This window comes from Spermophilus citellus (genome assembly GCF_964194105.1).
Source record: "Spermophilus citellus genome assembly, chromosome: 14".
NCBI classification, from domain to species: Eukaryota; Metazoa; Chordata; class Mammalia; order Rodentia; family Sciuridae; genus Spermophilus; species Spermophilus citellus.
The window spans coordinates 43,488,736-43,509,570 of record NC_138194.1 but is presented as its reverse complement, the minus strand read 5'-3'; the positions used below and the strand labels follow the sequence as shown (position 1 = coordinate 43,509,570).

The 20,835-nt window shown below is 36.4% G+C and overlaps 1 protein-coding gene across 15 annotated transcripts in view; it reads left to right on the top strand.

The window, feature by feature from the left end:
• The window catches only part of EYA1 (EYA transcriptional coactivator and phosphatase 1), a 312,348-nt gene that overhangs the window by 254,685 nt on the left and 36,828 nt on the right, over positions 1 to 20,835 (top strand). For all 15 annotated transcript variants that reach the window (XM_081266699.1, XM_081266694.1, XM_081266706.1 and 12 more), the window contains one exon: positions 14,734 to 14,823. In XM_081266699.1, coding sequence (XP_081122825.1) covers positions 14,734 to 14,823 — 90 coding nt within the window. The remainder of the gene's footprint in view (positions 1 to 14,733; positions 14,824 to 20,835) is intronic.

Sequence of the window (20,835 nt, the reverse complement as noted above, 5' to 3'; positions counted from 1 at the left end):
AAATACAGTTCATTGTTTCTTTGAGGCTGATAGCTGAGTGCTGCATCTTTTTTCTCTCAGGTGTTTGTGATTGTTTTGGTCATTGAATAAATCTACTTTTCTCCAGAAGGCTAGACTGTAGTTATTTTCTGATGATCATGTAGTTATTTTGTGCATTGTGCCCAAATATTAGGCAGGTAGAGAGCACCGAGAACGGGAACTCACAGAGCTGACCAAAGCCAAGTGGGAGTAGTTGAGAAAGGACCTTGTCCGTGGGTCACTCATGGTGCTCCATTGTGGCTGACCATGATAAGACTTTGGTTCTGTTGACTGCAGACAGAATTCAGGGTATAAAAGATGTTTTGCTGTCATGGAGACAAAGCTTCTGAATTTACAGGAAAAATTATGTATACTTATGCAACACCATCAATAGAGTGGCTGCTTTATGTTTTCTTCAAAAGCATTAAAAACTCTCTATTCTGACCTTCTCACCAAGCTTTTCTCCAAGTTGAGTGACCAAAGGACTCTGAGACATGATTTACTTCAGCTGTCGGCGGTAAAATTAGATCATGGCTCCTTTCTCTCTTTCTGGATGTCTATAAGCCACTTTCATGAACTTGTCTACAACATTAAAAAAGTGTAACTTCCTGGGGAGAGGAAGAGAATAAGGGATGAAAACAGACCCCCTTCAAAACAGTTAATATTTACAAAATAGAGAGGATCATATATCCTGTGCAAATACTGGAATTAGCAATGCAGACATAACTGTAATAGTGCTCAACATAAACAAGCACAAAATAATCTCAATAGTGTAAACTTCAGCTTGGTCACCGAATAAAACAAAAGTATTATAAGAATGTACCCACCGTCCCTCTTTTCCAAGAACCTGCAAGAATTCACAATGATTTCCTATTGAGTAAGATCCAATGCTAATATGAGGTGGTCTCTGTGTTAAGACTCCATCAAAAGAACTTGTCAGAAGGGTAGTAATAGATAATGTTCAGTATCTTATCCTTCTAGCATAGAACAGTTTAGTTGTGGATAATGATCATTTAAAAACATTCATAAAGTAATTCAGAAACTTGTACCACCAAAAGGCTCCCTTCTCAAGTTGCACATGCAACACCTCCAGGGTTATGTGGGCTCTGGTACACAAACACATGCCTGGCTATGCACTCCTCCCCTGCCTGAGTTGCCATTTGTTCTGGCCTGACACAAATGAGTTGTGCAGACAGTCAGATTTTATATTTATAGAATACCAACATAGTAGCATACTGTAATTCCTGCCTTCAGGGAGCTTATGAATTAATAAGAGAGGCTGTTGCTAGGAGATGAATGCATCTTCAACAACAGTCTGTCTTTGGGGTAAAACTGAACAAAAGCTGCTCCAGATCACTGAGAGTGAAACTGCAGAATCTCTAGTGGATTAAAACTGCAAAGAAGGAACATGTCTCCCTATTTATGACAAGCATTTCCTAGAAGCTACCATTATTTAACTAGTTGAGAAATTGCTAGTAATAGGAGGTCAAATGATAACACTGGCATTGTGGATGGGGAAAAAAGAAAAATCAGGATCCACAGGAGCCATACAACCAAAAAAAAAAAAAAAAAAAAGCCAGAGGCCTCAACGGGGTGCTTCTAGGGTTACGGTTGTTCTTAAATTACATTGAGATTTCTCCTTTGCAGCTGATCAACATTGCAATGTGACACTGACATTCCTAAATGTGTGCAATGAAGATCCTTTGGCTACAATTATAAATATAGGAGTTCCTCTGGATACTTAGAAAAGAATATTCTATATGATAAAAATGAGTGCAGTTGATAAAGGCAAAGCAGAGACTAACATAGTCTTGGGTATATTCTAAATCCTCACTTAAGTCTGTAAGCAGATAACCCAAGGAGGTCCTAGAATGTTCTCAATGAAAGGGGGTTAGTCTGAGGAACTTCACAAGGTTTTTGTGATTTTGGCTTTTATTTTATTTTATTTTTGCATTTTGAAAGTATGGTTTGGGTGTGCTTTAAATTTTCCAAATTCTTTTAGTCCAAGGTTTCACCACCAAAAAGATAACCATCATGTCTCAGTGACTATTTTCATATATTCTTAGCTTCTTGTAGAAACTCCCAAACATCTACAAAAGTAGATGGAATACTATAATGAAGCCCAAGGTAATTTCTCCAACTGTAACAAATATTCAGTCCTAGCCAACCTTGTGTCTATATCCCAACCACATCCCGCTTCTGCCTCTCTCTCTCCAGGAATGACTTTTCAAGTCAGATATCAGATGTCATATGCCTTAATTTGTATATATTTCAGCATGTATTTAGGATTCCATTGAAAGTTTAAAAAAACTAGAAATAACAAATGGTGCTTAGTACTTTAGCCATTTATCAAAATTTATCATTTCTTGCCAGCATTAAATATCTAATAGCTGGGGCTGGGGTTGTAGCTCAGAAGCAGAGTGCTTGCCTAGCATGTATGATGTACTGGGTTCAATCCTTAGCACCACATAAAGGTAAATAAACAAAATAAAGGTGTTGTTTCCATCTATAACAAAACATTTTTTTTAAATATCTAGTGGTTATATTTCTTTAATTTTTTAAGTGTTTGCTTCTAATTGTAGTAAAATACCCATAATATAAACTTTACTTTCTTAACCACTTTTTTAAGTACATAGTTTGGCAGCATTAAGTATATTCACATTGCTATGCAACCAATCTCCACAACTACTTTTTATTTTCCAAAACTGAAAACCTAATCCATTCACTAATTCCTCATTCTCTTCTACCACACTTTCTGGTAGCCTCTATTCTACTTTTAGCTTCTGAATTTCAGGTATCTCAAGTGGAATTATATAGTATAATCTTAGTCTTTTTGTGACTGGCTTTTTTCACACAGCTCAGTGTCCTCAAGGTTTATCCGTGTTGCAGCATGTATCAGAATTTCCTTCCTTTTAAATGCTACATAATATTCTATTGCACGTGCATACCACATTTTGTTTATCCATTCATCCATCAATGAGCGCTTGGTTGCTTCCACTCTTTGGCTGTTGTAGGAGTTCTTTATATGAGCTGGATATTAACCTCTACAAAGATATGTGATTTGTGTTTCTCCCATTCTGTAGGTTGCCTTTTCACTCAGTTAATTGTGCCCTTTGAGGCACATGTTTTTAATTTTGATTAGTCAAATTTATCTAGTTTTTTCTTTTGTTGCCTGGACTTTGGATATCATACCCAAGAAGTCATTGCCATATTCAACATCTTGAAGCTTTTCCCTTAAGAGATTTAGAGTTAAGCTCTTATATTTAGGTCTTTGATTTATTTTGAGATAACTTTTATGCCTGACATAAGGTTAAAATCCAACTTCATTCTTTTTCATATGAATATCCAGCTCCCTGAACGCCATTTCCCCATTGAATGGTCTTGATCCCTTTGTCAAAAATCATGTGACCATATATATGGAGTTTGCTTCTGGTCTTTCTTTTCTATTCTGTTGGTCTATACATCTGTGTTTATGCCCAAACCACATGGTCTCATTACTATAGATTTGCGATTTTTGCAGTTGGGAAGTAAGAGACCTCTAACTTTGTTCTTTTTCAAAACTGTTTGGCTTTTTAGGATCCATTAAGGTTCCATATAAATTTTAGGATGGATAGGTTTTTTTTCTGGAAAAAAATTGGACAATTGACAGAGATGCATTAAATCTATAAATCAGTTTGGTAGTATTGACATAAGTCTTACATCTATAAACATGGCATGTCTTTTTTACTTTTCTGTAGCAATACTTTGAAGTTTTCAGTGAACTAGTCTTTTTTCTCTTCTTTGTTTATTTCTAAGTATTTAATTCTTTTTGTTGTTTGCTATTGTGAATGGAATTGTTTTCTTAGTTTCTTTCCAGTTTGGTCATTGCTGTATATAGAAACAACCGATTTTTGTGTGTTGATCTTTGTCTTTCAGATGTGTTTATTAGTTCTAGCAATTTTATTTTTTGCAAAATCTTTAGATTTGCTACATGTATACAATCATGTCATTGCAAACACATTATTTTACTTCTCCCTTTACAGTTCAATGCCTTTTATTTGTCATTCTTGACTAATTGCTGTGGCAAGGACTTCCAGCACTATGTTAAATAGACATGACAAAAATGGTCTCCTTGACTTGTTCTTGATCTTAGATGGAGCTCGTTTAGACTGTCACCATTGACTACAATGCTAGCTGTGAGTTTTACATACATGACATGTGTTATGTTGGGGGTAGATTCTACCTGTTCCTGTTCATGGAGCATTTTACTCCAATGAATTTGTTGGTTTATTTATAGTTATATTTCATATTTCTCTGGTGATTTCCCATTTGTAGATTCTCATTTAGTTTTTTTTCCCCCTTTTAATTGAGTGTTTCCCTGGAAGTAATCAGACATCCATCCTTAAGTCTGGATTCTCTTGACTGTATCCCTGTTCCATATTTAATGTGTTCCTTCTTCCCCTGTGTTTCCTACAAACCAGTAGCTAGAAAGATGTTTAATCAGATTCGGGTTTCTTATTCTTTTTTCTTTCTCTTTTTTCCCTTTTTCTCTTCTACTTTTTTTTTCATTACAACTTCATAGATGGGGTATATGAATGTTATATTTTTTTAATCTTCAATTTTCTGGTTGGACAGCCTCCTCTAGCAGTCCATTATGGGATGTTCTTCTTTATCCCATACATCCTTTCTCTTTAGCTCAAAGACAATAAATTAAGAAGAAGAAAATGCAGAAGTTAGGGGAGTTTTTTAAGCCATAAGGTCTTTAATTCAAACGAGTCAAGTTTGTGTAGATTCTTCTACCAGAAGTTAAAGGAGTAACAGTTTCTATTGCAGATAATTAGCACAGAGCTGTTTCTGATGAAAAAAAATTTTAAGAGGATTCAACATTCATTTTCTTAATTTTGAGACTTTTCTCAAATGCCTCCCTTCCTTGAATAGCCATACAGTGTTTTTGCATATCCTTGATGGAGGCTTCAAGTCACCTCAGGCAGAGATGGGTGTCTTCAGTGGCTCTTGATGAACAATCTGACAGGTGCAACATTCCTTGATTTTCTTTGTACCAGCATAGTGAATTTCAGTTTACCGGCCATCATATCAAGTCAGGGAGCAAATGTGAATTAATCTAAAGGTATACCTGATGGCTAATTTTAAAGGTAGATTCAACTGTCCTACATGCAGCTTGAGTCTAGCCATAGGCATTTTCTCTATAGGTAGCTTTCTTGAAAGTCTCAGTGTAAGAATAAATATTCAGCAGACACCTATGTATAATCTAATGTACTCATCTTGACTTGAAATTAATTATTGACATTAGGGAGAAATGCTAATGCTCCCATCAGAGAGTCAAGGAATAGAGTAACTTTCATGTGTAAACAATTGGATGCTCAATTTGTGGAAGATCTTTTTTGCTTTTAAGTAATTAAAAAAAAAGATTTCAAACCCATATCCTCTTCATGAAGCATGCTCAGTCCATATTGCATGTAACTCACCTTGAGTGGACAGAACAGTAGATGTAGTTTGTCCCTAAACTGACACAGGGAGACTCCACTGCTCCTTCTTGTTATGGTTGTTGTTAGTTTCATATTACATCGATATTCATTTTTTTCCTTTTGTTAATATCAGGGCAGTTTACCACTGAGTTACATCCCTAGTCCTTCTTATTATTTTTCTTTCTTTTTTGAGACAAGGGTCTCACTAAGTTGCTGAAGCTGGCTTTGAATTCGCAATCAATTTGCCTCAGCTTCTGAAGTTGCTGGAATTATAGGCATAGACCACTGCACCCAGCTTCACTGATATTTTTAAAGGGCTCCCACAAATTTATCCCTCGGCCCTACCACAAACAAGACTTCTCTAAAATAATATGATGTTAAAGTACAGGATCATTTTTTGAGCACTGAAAATTTCAAAGACTGCACATTGAAGGTACTCAACCTGGAATATACATCGACAATTATCTCTATAGTCATGTATCACTACCAGCCATTTAAAATGTTAGTAAATTTGGGCAAGGTCAAGATTTTGCCACGACCTATTTTTCTCAGTTATTTGTTAATTTTGAGTGTAAGCGGTGGATTTGGGCTTTGCTTAAGTTCTTACTCAGAGTTTCACCTTTAATGATCACACATTACATGATCAAAGTGATCATACTACTTGGCTATCAAGTGACTGGTTTCTTTGAAAAACACTTCTAGATTTCATTTGAATTGGTATGGTGTCTGGATCCCATTTGAATGACATTCCCACTACTCAGTTTCTAGATCTTTAGACTATGGGGCACTTTTTGTCTAGAGGGGGGTCATCTTTCCTGGAGGTGAGAACCAACTCTCTTACCAAGAAGATTAGTTGCCATAAGGAGAACCAATGGCATTCCCCTGTTAGGACTGGTCATGCTACATGGTCCCAGCATAGCTTCCACCTCAGTCAGCTTTACTGATCCCATTACCCCACTTCAGGGCATGCCCCAAAGACCTCACAGTACGCCTACCTCTAAGTGTACTCCACTTCACAATAGTGCCACCCTGGAACTTCCTTCTAATGAAAGTTGGAAAATGTGCTTTCTCAGGGTGACCATCTGAACATTAGAAGACACAGTGTTGATGCATCTCTTGCATTCATGGCCTGGAGTCCTGTGTCTGGATTATTCCGCATGACTACTGTTGCAATAGTTATGGGAGAAATGACTGCAGTAGTATAAGTGGCATTTTATAATCCGACAGGCACTAGTTCAGAATTTTATATGTACTGCCAAATTCAATCTCACAAATAAAACCAATTTATTCCCATTTTGCAGGCAAGGGTCTTGAGACCCAGAGGTTGAGTAACTTTTCCTGACCACCATCACAAACAGCTAGTAAATGGCAAAGCAAGAATCCCAGTCTAGACTCGGTGACTGCAGAGCCTGTGCTGTGATCCAGAGAGTCTGAGATCTTGGCGTTCTTCTGCCCTGTATGCAGAAGTTCTTTGCCCTCGAATTATGACCACAGGGTCTCCTTTAACTTCTGTGACATGTAGCAAAAGAGTGCCCCACTCACATGCCTTTTGTTGGGGCCAGCTTTAGACCTAGTTCATTGTGAGGATGAGCTGACTAACCTTTTCATGAGCTCTGTGCACCAGACAGTTTCATTACTTGTCACCCTAAGACAATTCCTGATATAAGCAAGGAACCAAAGGCAGGGGCCACTGTGCCTTTATCTGGTGTGAGAATCCTGGTGAATCAAGTATCTGAAGCACTATGGATTGTTCTTGCAAAAAAGTCTATTTTTAATGATTTAAGTATATCAAACATGGGCCATCTATAAAACAAAGCATGGAAGCAAGAGGCAGGCAATACCCCAGTCCTTGGATGATCTAGCACCTACCTGCATTTCCAGACACCTCATTTCTTCCATCTACTTCAAAACTGACTATATATTTTCAACATGTAAATTTAAGGGAAACAGACATAAATCTCCCTAGAGACTATATTTAGTGGCATTTCAGTATCCCTGTGTACTACTTTTGTCTAGAAAAATTTTGTAAACATTTTTATCTCATGACTGTTGTGTGTAATAGAGTGATCAGTCTGAAAAGAAAAAGTTCAGGAAACAGTTAAATGAATGATAGTGTGGACAGGGATGATGCTGGTGATTTGTGTATAGGATAATAATTTGAGTCTCTGAGTTCTAGAAACATAAGAAAAATATCTTGAGTCAATGGGATAATTACAGACCATTTGATAAAGGATGAAGGCAGAACAATTGTTTAGGCTTAGGTCTACAGACACTAAGCAGATTTCACTGTTATTTAATTTTTCTACATAATATCACTTTCCATTCAGTAGATATAACTTGTTTTTGATGTACTGAAGACAGCCATGGGTATGCCAGCATGGCCACAAGTTCCTTTGCTCTCATGACTGACTTTAAGCAGACATTTGCAATTCTAATATCCACAAAATTTAGAAGCAGAGCTGGATTTCATTCCCAGGGTGGTGTTAGTTCTGTATTGAATTCTGTTTTGCTAAGAAACATAAAATGGGAGGTTTCCAAGGGAAGAATTTCTAGGGCTTAGGACCTGCAGTAAATTTGTAGTTTCCTCATTAAACAAAAAAAAAAAAACCGATAAAGCTTTTGATTGTATTTTCTCTTTTTGTGCCTCTTCACTATACTATTCAACTTTATCAGAGAACTAAATTTAATAACACATATGGATGAATTTTGTAAAATGTTATAATGTATGCCACTACTGAGTTTAAAAAAATCGTAGTATACTGATATTATGCTAATATTATCCACATCATCAAATTAAAAAGGAAGGCTTTATAAGCAGCTATTCTAAGAATAAGCTGCTTTTTAATCAGATAGTCTGCACTAATGAACATGCTTAATACTATGGTCTGTAGATAGGTATGTAGGATTCAGATGTCCATCTTTTTCCCCAGGCAAAAAATATATTTTCTTAATTGACCAGAAACACTAGCAACCAACTAAAGGTTGAATTTTATCTTTTTACTTTGTTGAAATTTTTAAAAATACTCTTTATATATTGCTTTTCATGCATTTATTCTCCACCAAACTCTGGGTAAGTCCTCATACCAGGCATTGTCCTGGGTACCAAGGTTGTGGAGAGATGAATGTAAGGATAAGATAAAAATGAGGGTTCATAGTTTAAAAATTAAAATATTATTGAAATGCTATAGAGAGAAAAGAAATCTAACCAAACAATGCATTCTACACAAAATAGAAATATAAAGTTCCCATTATGTTGTCAGAAAAGTAATAACCACTTTTGAATCCTGCAGTTATTTTTTTTAATATTTTTTAAAGTTTTAATTTTTATTCTTTTTTAAATGTACTTAATAGGACAGTATATTTTGACATATGTACATGGTGTATAACTCATTTTAATTAGGATCCTGTTCTCATGGTTTTACACGATGTGGAGTTTCTCTGGTGGCTCATTTTTACTAAAGGTGAAAAGAAATAAAATAGTTCCAAACCTAAACAAAAGGAGGATACAGGGATAATCCTGTGCCCTCTTTAGACAAGAGCACAAATAGCTGTGGTACCCAGTGGCTGCTGAGCCCAGCTGGGAAAGATCAGGAGGCAGAGGTGTTGAATGGTGGCATGGGGGGTGCAGTATTGGTCAGAGGCCTCAGTATGTTAATGTGGGTATCGTGTGAGGACAGATCCCTTGCCCAAATATCATTAAGGTCTTTAGGTAGGATTTTGGATCAGTTCACTTCACTTTTATAACTATATATTTTAAAATATGGCATATTTAAATATTCCAATTAATATAACATTTATTCATGTTTATATTAATTCAAATTTATATATTATTTATATTATAATTAAGATATATTATTAAATAAATTGACATGATACTATAGTTCTATGACATAGTATGTTTTAAATATATTATTATAGTACACAATAGTATAATATATATTAGGCTTAAACCTCATCATCTTTTGAAGAATTTCATGATAAAAAAATAGTTTGGAAAAACCACAAATAGGTCACATATTAGGGAGAAAAGTAAAAGCCAGACATTTATGGTCCTTTGGTACTTGCTGAAATGTTTGGGTATTTCATGAAAGAGGTTGAAATGGGAGTTAGTCAGACCCTGAAAATAGACCCCAGTGAAAGGAGACCATTGAAGACATTCACAGAGGAGAACCAGGTCTGGAGTGTGTAATAAAACATGAAAACAAAGAATGGTGGTGAAGAGAAGGGACACAGGAATTGCAGGTCCAAGTGGCAGAGTGCATGACAGTTAGATGTGGGAAGAGAGAGAGGCAATGCATGAGACAGCCAGATTTTGGGTTTGGTAGGAGGCCCCTGATCTAAGGAAAGAATACAGTACATTTCCAGAGAAAATAAAATGAACTGGACTTGTCAATCATTGAGTTTCAGCTGCTTTATGGACATCCAAGGAAAAATGTCCCCTGGATAATTGATGTCCAGACCTACAGTCAAGATCTTTGATCTGAGATAGGGAAGTGGGGTGATGGGTGAAGCCATGAGTGTGTTTGAGTGGCAACGTGGTCGGAATAGAGTGAGGAATAGAGGAGAGCAGATGCCCAGGAACTGACAGAGGTGATGGATAATCAGATTGGAGGAAGATGTCCAGAAAAGATCATGGACATCCTAGACACTCAGGAGGAGAAATGTCAAGAAGAGAGTAAACAATGCCAAAAAGGGTCAAGTTCAGGAGAGAACAGAAAACGTATGGCGATAAGATTTACTAAAGTGAGGTGCCTCTAGCTCCCCTTTAGCAGGCTCACTCTGATACTGCCTCCCCCTGAAAGTCTAGGAGAGATTTTATGCGAACTCCCCCTATGTATGGGGGCGGGGCTGGGTCACACACACCTGTTTTGTTGCTGCAATCTGTCGGAGAGTGGCGGTGGATACTTCAGCTCTCTAAGATGGTGGCCGCTGTTTGCCTTAGCAGAGTGTCCCTTGTGGGGGGCGGGGCCTTACCGGCTTCCTTCCCCGACTGCAATCCCGAACTCAGCCCGGGGGTCAGTGCGGGCTTGGGCTTGGCTGGTGGGATACCACCGTGTCGCAGCCACTTAATTCCCTGCTGACTGGTTAACCCCTTCTCTGCGGCGCCACGCCTTGAAATGGTAGGAGACCTTCAAGGATACATAAAATTATAAGAGGTTATGAGGGGCAAGGGGGAAGGAAAAAGAGGGAGAGAATTGAACAACAGCAGGGGAGGTAGAGAGGGAAGATGGGAGGGGAGGGGAGGGGAGGGGGGATAGTAGGGGATAGGAAAGGTAGCAGAATACAACAGTCACTAATATGGCATTATGTAAAAATGTGAATATGTAACAGATGTGATTCTGCAATCTGTATTTGGGGTGAAAATGGGAGTTCAAAGCACAATTTGAGTCTAATGTATGAAAGATGATATATCATGAACTATGTAATGCGATAAATAATCAATAAAAAAAATTAAAAAAAAAAGATTTACTAAAGTGAGGTATAACTTTGAAGTGGAGGCAAAGCTCTAAATTCATTTTCAAAAGTGATACAGCAAAAAAAATGTTGTCCTAGAGAAAGTCATTTCATAACTTCAGTCCTGGATTTCATTATTACAAGACGATTAGTTATTTCAAGAAAAGTAAAATTAAGCCAAAGACATGGTGATTTTCATGCCTAAGTGTTGGTGTGAGAGTGTTTTCTTTTTCTTCTTTTATGCCAAAATAAGCCATCCAGCCATGACTAACTTATTAACTGTTCGATATTAGCTTTTGTCACATTTGACACATTTGAAAATTTTTGAAGGTATTAAAATAGGAAAATGAAATCTAACTGATATGAGAAGAATTCCAGTTGCTAGAAATCTGTGGCCAAGGTTATCTGTCTCCCTTCTGCTAGTTTCTCTCAGGTGAAATAATTAGGGTGTGATGGCTTGGCAGCTCAGCTACCATGCACAAAACCACAGGTGCTGGAACCAAAGTCCCCATCTCTATGTCAATGACTGGGTCTCTCCTGCAGCTCTGCTTTGCAAACTGTAAATTGATCATGAGAGGGCTCTGAAATGCAAAATATCAAAAAGCACTCCACATAGTGAGTCAAGTCTTATTTTGCCAAACTAAATGTCAGTTGAGGGGGAGGGGGGAGGGATGGATGGATCATGGTGTAAAATGATTTGTAAAATGATTTTTTTTTTAATTTTTACTGTGGATTCTGGTTAAAAGATGTTTGAGAAACACTGGTCTCCACCAGATCTCCTTCCTGTTTTAAAATTCTCTTTCCAGTTAACTGCCAGTTGCACATTCGATATAGTAAATGTTTCAAATGTTCTGTGGAGCGGCAGGTATTAAAAACTGTTAAGGAATGACTGCTAATAACAAAAGAGAATAACATTAAAAGGTAAATAAGGCCGACATCTGTGTTGTATTTTACCACAGACTGAACAAGCCTTTAAAATTTATTACTATTCCAACCAGCAAGTCATTACTGTAATTTATGAAGAAAAGTTAAAGTAAGCTATATATTAACAAACAATAGAGTAATTCTTTTGATGGCCATATAAATAAGCAACCATATCAAGGAGAAATAATACTTTTTCAAAAGTAACAATCCTATGGCACATAAATTCCATACTTGGCAATTAAATAAATGTGGTGAGTCTCCACCCTTGCCACATAAAAAGATTCATTGGCATGGTTATGAGACAAGTCAGTGTATTTTTATTGGCCTGAACTAGAGGGAGTATACACCTTAGTCAGGTGTTTTGTTTTAGAAACAGCTGTTTGAACTTCCTCTACTGGTTAATTCTGCTCCAGGACACATTTGAACATTAGTTCTTTCCAAGCACACTCAGTGATAGCATCCTTGTGAATGAACAATTTCTTATAAAACCTATAATAAATGAGTTAGCTTTTCTTGTTAACTGATTTTCATTCTTCAACAACTTAGGAGGTTTCATAGATCTTAGGTGGTATTAAACAAGGACAATTTAAGAGACCTGAGGAGCATGAATCACCACAAAGGAAATTTGAGAGAATTGTTTTCATTTGTACCTCCCCTGCCATTTTTTTGGACACTTGATTTGTCTCTGCATCTTTATTTCCTCCCTGTCCTTTCATAATTCCTGGGGTGTTTGCTTTGCCTCTGTGCCAGTCTAACCTCTAGCTTTTGGCAATCTGTGTCCTCTGCCTCCTTACCACTGTCAATCAGCTGCCAGAGAAAGTGCTCAGAAGAGGAATTGCAGCTAGGGATGCCATCCTACCACATTTTCACGAATGCTCTTTCCTTCCTCTGGAACTACTGGTAGACAGCTACACGACAATGCTGTTAGGGGCTGTGTTAGGTGTAGGTGGTATTAACAGGGTTGGCGGTGCTTGTGAGGAATGGGTAGTGCTAACTGAGTGGGTGGTGCTAACAGGATAGGTGTGCTGGCAGAGTTGTGGGTGGTGATAGGGTGTGGATGGTGCTAACAGGATAGGTGGTGCTGGCAGAGTTGTGGGTGGTGATGGGGTGTGGATGGTGCTAACAGGATAGGTGGTACTAGCAGGGTATGGGCAGGATAAGTGGTGCTGGTGGGGTATGGTCAGGACTGGTGGTGTGGGGGGGTGCTAGAGGGTTGGGTGGATCTGGCAGAGTGTGGTGATGCTGGCTTTACCTTCCTGGTTGCAGCAGAGTGGCCTGTGGTAGTTGCTAGGGAAGTAGCTTCCATCCCTCCAATCCAGACTCCTGCTCTCTCCTGGTTAATGAGACATTTAAGTGTACCAAATTGAGAGATACGATTTTTAAATTTATTATTCTATGGTAGAGCAAAGTTAGTGCCTGGCCTCTCAATCTAGGATTCTTCTATCACTTCTTGCTGCCTCCCAAAGGGCAGGAGAAGATAGACATGATAGACTTTAGATATTTGGAGAGTAGAATGCATGTAAGACACATGCAAGTCTTGAGATTTGGGATGAAGATAGTGTGTTTGTAAGACAATACTGAATATGTAAAACTTATGTTGGACAGGATTGGATAATTAGGATCTTACTTTCTTGGAGTTTTATGTTCTCAACTCTAATATAATGCTCAAAGGTACAGAATACACTTCCTCTGGATGGGTAGTGTAACCTAGGCATAATTTCTCTAATTACAACTTCCCAAGTTAAATGATTATACAGGTAGATAATGTACTTACTCCAAATGTTTGTTTTGATAATAAAGTAGTATATCAGAAATGATTTTTTGGGGAAAAATTTTAAATGCCATGCACATAAAAGTTGATATTAATTTTAGATTCCCAATAAAATCTTCACTTGTTTTATATCCCTTGTGTACTTTTTCTTTGGAAATTTCTTCTTCTTTACTTAGTCTGCAAGATTTCAGCTTATGAATCATGTTGCTTCCTGGGTTTGATACATTACAAATATAGTAACACCATAAAGAATACAAATAGGGGCTGGGGTTGTGCCTCAGCAGTACAGCGCTTGCCTAGCATGGGTGAGGTGCTGGGTTCGATCCTCAGCACCACATATAAATAAATAAATAAAATAAAGGTATTGTATCCAACTACAACTAAAAAGAATTTAAAAAAATACAAATAGCTGCATAGCCCCTGAGTTCATTTCAGTAGCAGGAGATATTAAGATATGTGTTTATGGGAAAGATTGACTAACTCACCAGTAGGATCTAAGGCTTGAAGTACTAGAAGCCACTGGACATTTCTGAATACTAGTGCTCCCCTCTCAGTGAACGGTACCAGCTGTTTGTTAAGATCAGTCTCCTGAGCTGGACATGATGCCAGATGATCAGCTTGGCCACAGCTTCCTAACTAGAGTATACTTGAAGTTGACATGCAGTCCAAATAAATAGAGATGATAGAGAGTTATCATCTAGAGAAGTTATATTTATCACCTTTGTGAAATTAATCAGTGGTGTAATATAAAAAATGACTTCTTGATTCACCGAATTTCTTGCTCCTGAAACAGATGCATAAAGCTGAATTTCCTCTGTATGTCTAAGTAACCCTAGATCTTATAATATTTTGATATTATAGGCAACAAGTTATTTCTTCATTATGCAAAGTAACAACAATGTTTGGGGCACTTTTTATGCAGTAAGTCCCTGAAGTTTGTACACAGAGTCAATAATACACATTAAAAGCATCTGGAGCCCAGGACTCCTTGTGTGTCTCTTGCTTTCTACCTCTTCTGATAGATTTCCTTTTGACATGACACTGTATTTTATGTAATCTGAGGAGTGTATATGTTTTTGACCTTTACAATTCTTCTTTTAGGATCCACCCACTTCAGTTTCCCTGGGACTACGAATGGAGGAAATGATTTTCAACTTGGCAGACACACACCTGTTTTTCAATGACTTAGAAGTAAGTTCCAGTTGTTTTGCACATACTCTATGTTGCATGTCTGAAAATAGCTGGGCGATTTTGAAAGTAACGATGGAATATTATATCTTAAAATAGTTGGAAAAATTAGAGGGATTTTTTTTACTATACAGCAATGTTTGGCCTTCATGGTGTTTCTGTTTTGCTTTATTTTGGCTGTTGTGATTCAAAGTTAGATCCCATACTACCCATGGGTAAGGATTAAAATTTGATATCAAGAATCCTAAATATTGCATTTTGTTGATTATCAGAAGCTTCATATTTCTCAATTCTATAATCAGTGTTGAGATGTATTTCCTTTAGAACTCAACAGAACTCATGATCCTTGCATATCTAGTCTGCGTCAGGATCTGACTGTATTATATCAGATGCTTTTCTGGCTAGTACAGTTGTCTGAAGAATATTTAAGTCAGGCCTCTGCTGTTTGGATTGCTAGGATTTCTTCTCTCTAACTGCTGATGGTTTTATTGGTCAATTGCAATTTTGGAGAAACTTTTGTAATGCTCCATGTGTTATGGGGACTGACAAACACAAGGATTTTGGTAAGCCACATTCTTAAGAATAAATAATATTGTTTTTTCACATCTCCATTATGAGAAAACATGACTAGAACTACATTTCACTCCCTCCTTAATAGAGACAGTTGTTTATTTAAATCTTGCTCTTAAGCAAGCTTGTGGTAGGGCTGCCAACAGGCATTAATCATCAAGTTGTTGTTTTGCTAGATTTTATAAATGTATGTTATTTCAGACAGGAGAAGAATCTGAAAGATTCAAATAGAACTTTAACTGATCAAAGTTAATTGGCAGCAATTGGCCTTTAAATATTTCCTGATGTTTCCCTTTTCAAAATCAAGCAAAATGCACCTTATTTAATAGATGATCCAAAATCTTTTTAAAAATGCCAGTGTGTGACAGAACTTAAATGCGGTTTGTTCAACATCTGTCCTGTATTTTGATTTCTTTTCATCTGCAATGAATCTACTCACAGACGAATTGGCAACTTCCAGTGCAATAAAATTATTTAAATGTGCTTTACTTTTTTCCATTTCTAAGTGAAATATTGATTTTACACTTAGAAATAAAATGCAATTTTTTTGCATTTAAAAGTGTCCACTTGGGGCTGGGGATGTGGCTCAAGTGGTAGCGCGCTCGCCTGGCGTGCTCACCTGGCATGCGTGCGGCCCGGGTTCGATCCTCAGCACCACATACCAACAAAGATGTTGTGCCCGCTGAGAACTAAAAAATAAATGTTAAAAATTCTCTCTCTCTCTCTCTCTCTCTCTCTCTCTCTCTCTCTCTCTCCTCTAAAAAAAAAAAAAGTGTCCACTTTTCTCCAGAAAATTACATATAAGGCATTGCTATTTTTAAGGTAGAAATATCCTAAGTGAGTGACGAGTTCAGAATTGCCTTCATAAAAGCTTAATAATCATACTTATTTTCAAAAGCTGTTTCTGATTTATGGTTGTATTTCACTTCATGAAAAAGCAGCACAAAAAAAAAATCAGTATTTCACTAAATGTTAACATTTCGTTCCTAAGTTTCCATTTGTTACTAAAGATATAGAGTAGGCTAATATTTTGCCCTGGGTACAACCCTGTTACTCTTATTGATGTTAATGGGTGTTAATAACACCCATCAAGAAGATATTAACAGTAATTTGCTCTTGTTTTGAAACTTCACCTTCTTAAAAATGCCACAGCTTATCTATACAGTGCCAAAGCTGTGCGGTGAAAAAATGAGAAGCTAGTCAAAGTAATAACTTACTATAATATAAACCAAAAATCTTCTAAATGCAGTTTTGATTTAATACAGATTTTTATTTGTTCAATGGGTATTATTCACACTGAAGTGTATGTTGAGACTAAAATTGTCCTTAAACAAATATATATGAAGTAGATGTTTAAAGTTCTAGTTTACAGATGTGGAAGTTTTTTTTTTTTTTTCCTGTAAACCCATATTAAGAAAAAGAAAAACTAGTGGTCTGTGTATGAAGACTATTTATTATTAAAGGTAAAGTAGAAAGAGGAACAAAGATACATCAACCAAATACATAAAACAATAGTAGGAGAAAGTTTTTAAGCTTCCAGCCTTTTAAGTTGATTTTAAGTTATTTTACATAGGAGTACTATGAAAGTATCAACAAAAATATCAGTAAAAGATTCACATGGATTCTGTCTTTGGTCTAGATTTGCATTAAAGTTTTAAAATAAAATTGTACTTAAATTAAACTTTAAAATTATATTTCTTTTCAATTTTTCATTTATATTTTTGTAGTTCAACAAACCTGGGACTGGTCATTGCAAATATAAGTTTCTTTCGAAATAAAAATGTAAAAATATTTCTGGCAAAAATAAGTTTATTGGCATAATGTTCTTAAGAAAACCAGAAATGTCTCATCAGGCAGAAATGATGGGGTAATGCCTGCTTTCACACACCCATCAGCAGTGTGTGGTGGCAGGGGACATGAATATTTTAATATATTTAAATTGCATATATTTGGTTTTATAAGGTCTATGGCACAAGAATTTGAAGGCGTTTAACAATTTCATGGTTAGCTTAGAGTATGATTTCTGAACTCTGATTGTTGACATTTGGCCTTTTTTTCTTCTAAATTCTTAGCTTTTTGCCAGCTACCCCTCTGTGTAACTTGGTTCACTCTTGCTTAATATGATTCTCAATAATGAAATACATTATGTGAGGACTCCCAGTAATATTTGTTGTGTTATCAAAGTGTGTATTTAAAATGGTTATTGGGATATGATTTAGAAAATTGAGGTTATAACTGTTAAAGAAATTTGGAAGCTAGCCATCATTCTGTGTGCCTGTATTCTCAGCAGCTCAGGAGGCAAAGGCAGGCGGATTGCAAGTTCAAAGCCAGCATTAGCAACTTAGCAAGGCCCTAAGCAACTTAGTGAGACCCTGTCTCAAATTTAAAATTTTTAAATATGGGCTGGGGATGTGGCTTAAGTGCCCCAGGGTTCAATCCCTGATACTTGGGGGGGGGGGGAGCAGGGAGAGAGAGAGAGAGAGACAGAGAAAGATTGATTTAGAAATATCTTAACACAAAAGTTAGCTCATTTCAGTTTTAAAAATCCTGCTTCACATCTCACTGACTTTTTAAATTTAAAAAAATCATAATCTGCATTAATTTTGTTGATACTTCAGGAAAAGAAAGAAAAAGGAGAAAGTTTATTTTTCTATATAATTAAAAATCTTTGACATGCTAAGGAACATGAGTGACAGGGAGACATAATTATTGTAGGATAAAATAAAATATTTTCTTTCACCATAGATGGGTTTAGACGTTATTTCCATAGTGTGCTTCAGGCTTTCATTTCTAAGTCTGACTAGCATCCTACATGTCGTTTTGCAAAAAAGTTCTCCAAGTGCAGTACAATGATGCTTATATGGAAGTCATTTTTTATGATTTTGTAAGTATGGAATTGGAGATTTTTGTTTGTTTTTTGTTTTGTTTATGGGGTTTGGGGGTTTTTTGTTTGTTTTCTTTTTATTAGTGTCTTTAGTTAATGTTGACTCTTTCTGACTAGAGAAAGAGCTCTTTCTGTTGGATTTTTATTGAAAAGCATCTGCAAACAGTGAAGAGAGTCTTTCAGCCACAATAATGTCTCAGTTTACCGGGCTGCTCATCCTCCAGGTGGACTTTTCCAGAGTTAAGAGATGGCTGTAGGGGCTGGGGATGTGGCTCAAGCGGTAGCGTGCTCGCCTGGCATGCGTGCGGCCCGGGTTCGATCCTCAGCACCACATAGCAACATAGATGTTATGTCCGCCGAGAACTAAAAAAATAATATTAAAAAAATTCTCTCTCTCTCTCTTCTCTCACTCTCTCTTTAAAAAAAAAAAAGAGATGGCTGTAAATCTGAATAGACTAAGCTCATATTGAGTTTTCTTTCAGTCTAGCATTATGGTTGCCGTGCTAACTGGTGTAGTTGAGGTGGTGAACTTAAAGAGTGGGTAGGAACCAGACCTCTAGTCCCAGGTCACACATTACTCCTGAGGGATCAGTGTTGGGAAGTAGTCCGAACCCTGGGAACACACGCATGTGAAGCTGTCCCATACACGACACCCAGTTTAGAGTGAGGTTATGTTGGAACTCCCCTCTCTGCTCTCCTGGTGCATTGTTTAGTTGGGACAAACCAGAGAATTCTTTGGTGTCAGGATTCACAACAAGAATATTCCCACCCTTTCTGGGATCTTTCCTCTGTAGACTCCTTGTCCCAGCTCTGATTTTTAAGCTTTTGTACTTGGAGCCTCTTGTTTTCACCTTTTCCATTAAAAAAAAAATGGCATGGGGCAGAAGGTTCTGGTCTCAGTTGGATGAATCAAGACCAAGGAGAGGAGATTGTGGATAGTGTATAGGTAAAACCATCATTTCCAAATAGTAAGGTCCAATGATTTTCCTTGTAAAGCAAAGAAGTGCACCTTAATCTTTAAAATTGCAATACTTTATTACTCTAAAACTGAGATTATTATTGATTAATTTTTTAAATGTCTTACTTAGAGATTTATATTTAGCTAGGAAAAATATCTTCAAAAATATCAGTTATGCCAATATTAAGTGATTTCAAATATAGCACACTGTACTGCCTAATAAGTCTTGTGCTCCCCAAAGCATAAAATATTTAAACTAATTCAGAAGTTGATTTTTTAATTGAATAAATATAATTCACCTAGAAAATGCTTTATCTCCTATAAACAAAGAGGAAACTCTTTTGTTTTATGGGTGCTGGTAAGGAAGATGCTATAGGAAAGGCTCAACCTGACCTCAGCTTTCAGACCCTTCCGTGAGCCAAAGATAACTCTATGAAAGTGTGTGGGCATATCAATAATTACAGCCTAAACATAAATGTTCCTCTACGCACACAACCATGCACATACACCCCCCAACCCACTTCTCATTTTCAGCTCTGTTACATAAGCTGTAGCATGTTTGTTTATTTTCTCCTATGAATTCAGCAACTAAAAGGGATTACATTTTTTAAATCCTGGCAACATACTTTTTAATATTCTTATACATGTTGACTATTAAAGAAGTCTTTTTTTAATTGAACTCTTATATTGTCTTAGAATAGAATACCAATTTGTATTCCCTTCCACATAGAAGACATAGAGTTGAATTTGCCTTCCTGTGTCTCCAGCTATTGTATGCTCATCCTAGGGAGAAAAAGAAGCTTTTCAAGCAACAAATGATTCGTAGACATAATAAATTGTATTGAATTTAACTGCATTGCAATTGATGGCCAAGAAAGAAGCATAGCCTGTATTTTATTTATTATCATTACTTATAGATAATTTTAATTTTCTTCCTGTTTCTTCATCATTTCTCATAAGATCATTTACCTTTATCTGAAGTTAAAAATATGAATATGAAAATATTATATAATTCCATAATTTGATATCAGAGAATTAGGAGTCAAAATCTAGAGTAGTTTAATACAAGACATTTACCTTATGTCAATAGCCAGCATTGTACTTAGCAGTAAGATAATATGGACAAATTACCACTAAAATGGAAACAAAATAAAAATATTTTCTGTCAGTGCTGCTATTCTGGAAAGTTTAAGCAGTATAGTAGAACATGAACTATAATTAATGAAATGAAAGAGATTGACATTTTTGGTTTTGAAAAGCAATTTAAGTACATAGAAAACTGAGAAGAATCAGCTAGAATAGTCTTAGAATAATAGAATAATCTATTATAATAGGCTTCACAAATATTAAACAATACAAAACTACATCTACAACTGATGTATATTATATTAGAATTCTAACATCTCAAAAAATTAAGCTGTAAAATAGCAGTATCTACAACACAAATTCAAACAAAAATAAGGAGTGAACTATATGAAAGGTATTTGTAAGAAATAAGTAGATAAAACTAGAACATCTTACTACAGATACAGGAGAAGTTTGACTAAATGCACCTTCTTTCCTATTCTTTTTCACAATAGGACAATATTGTTCTAAGTTTTGT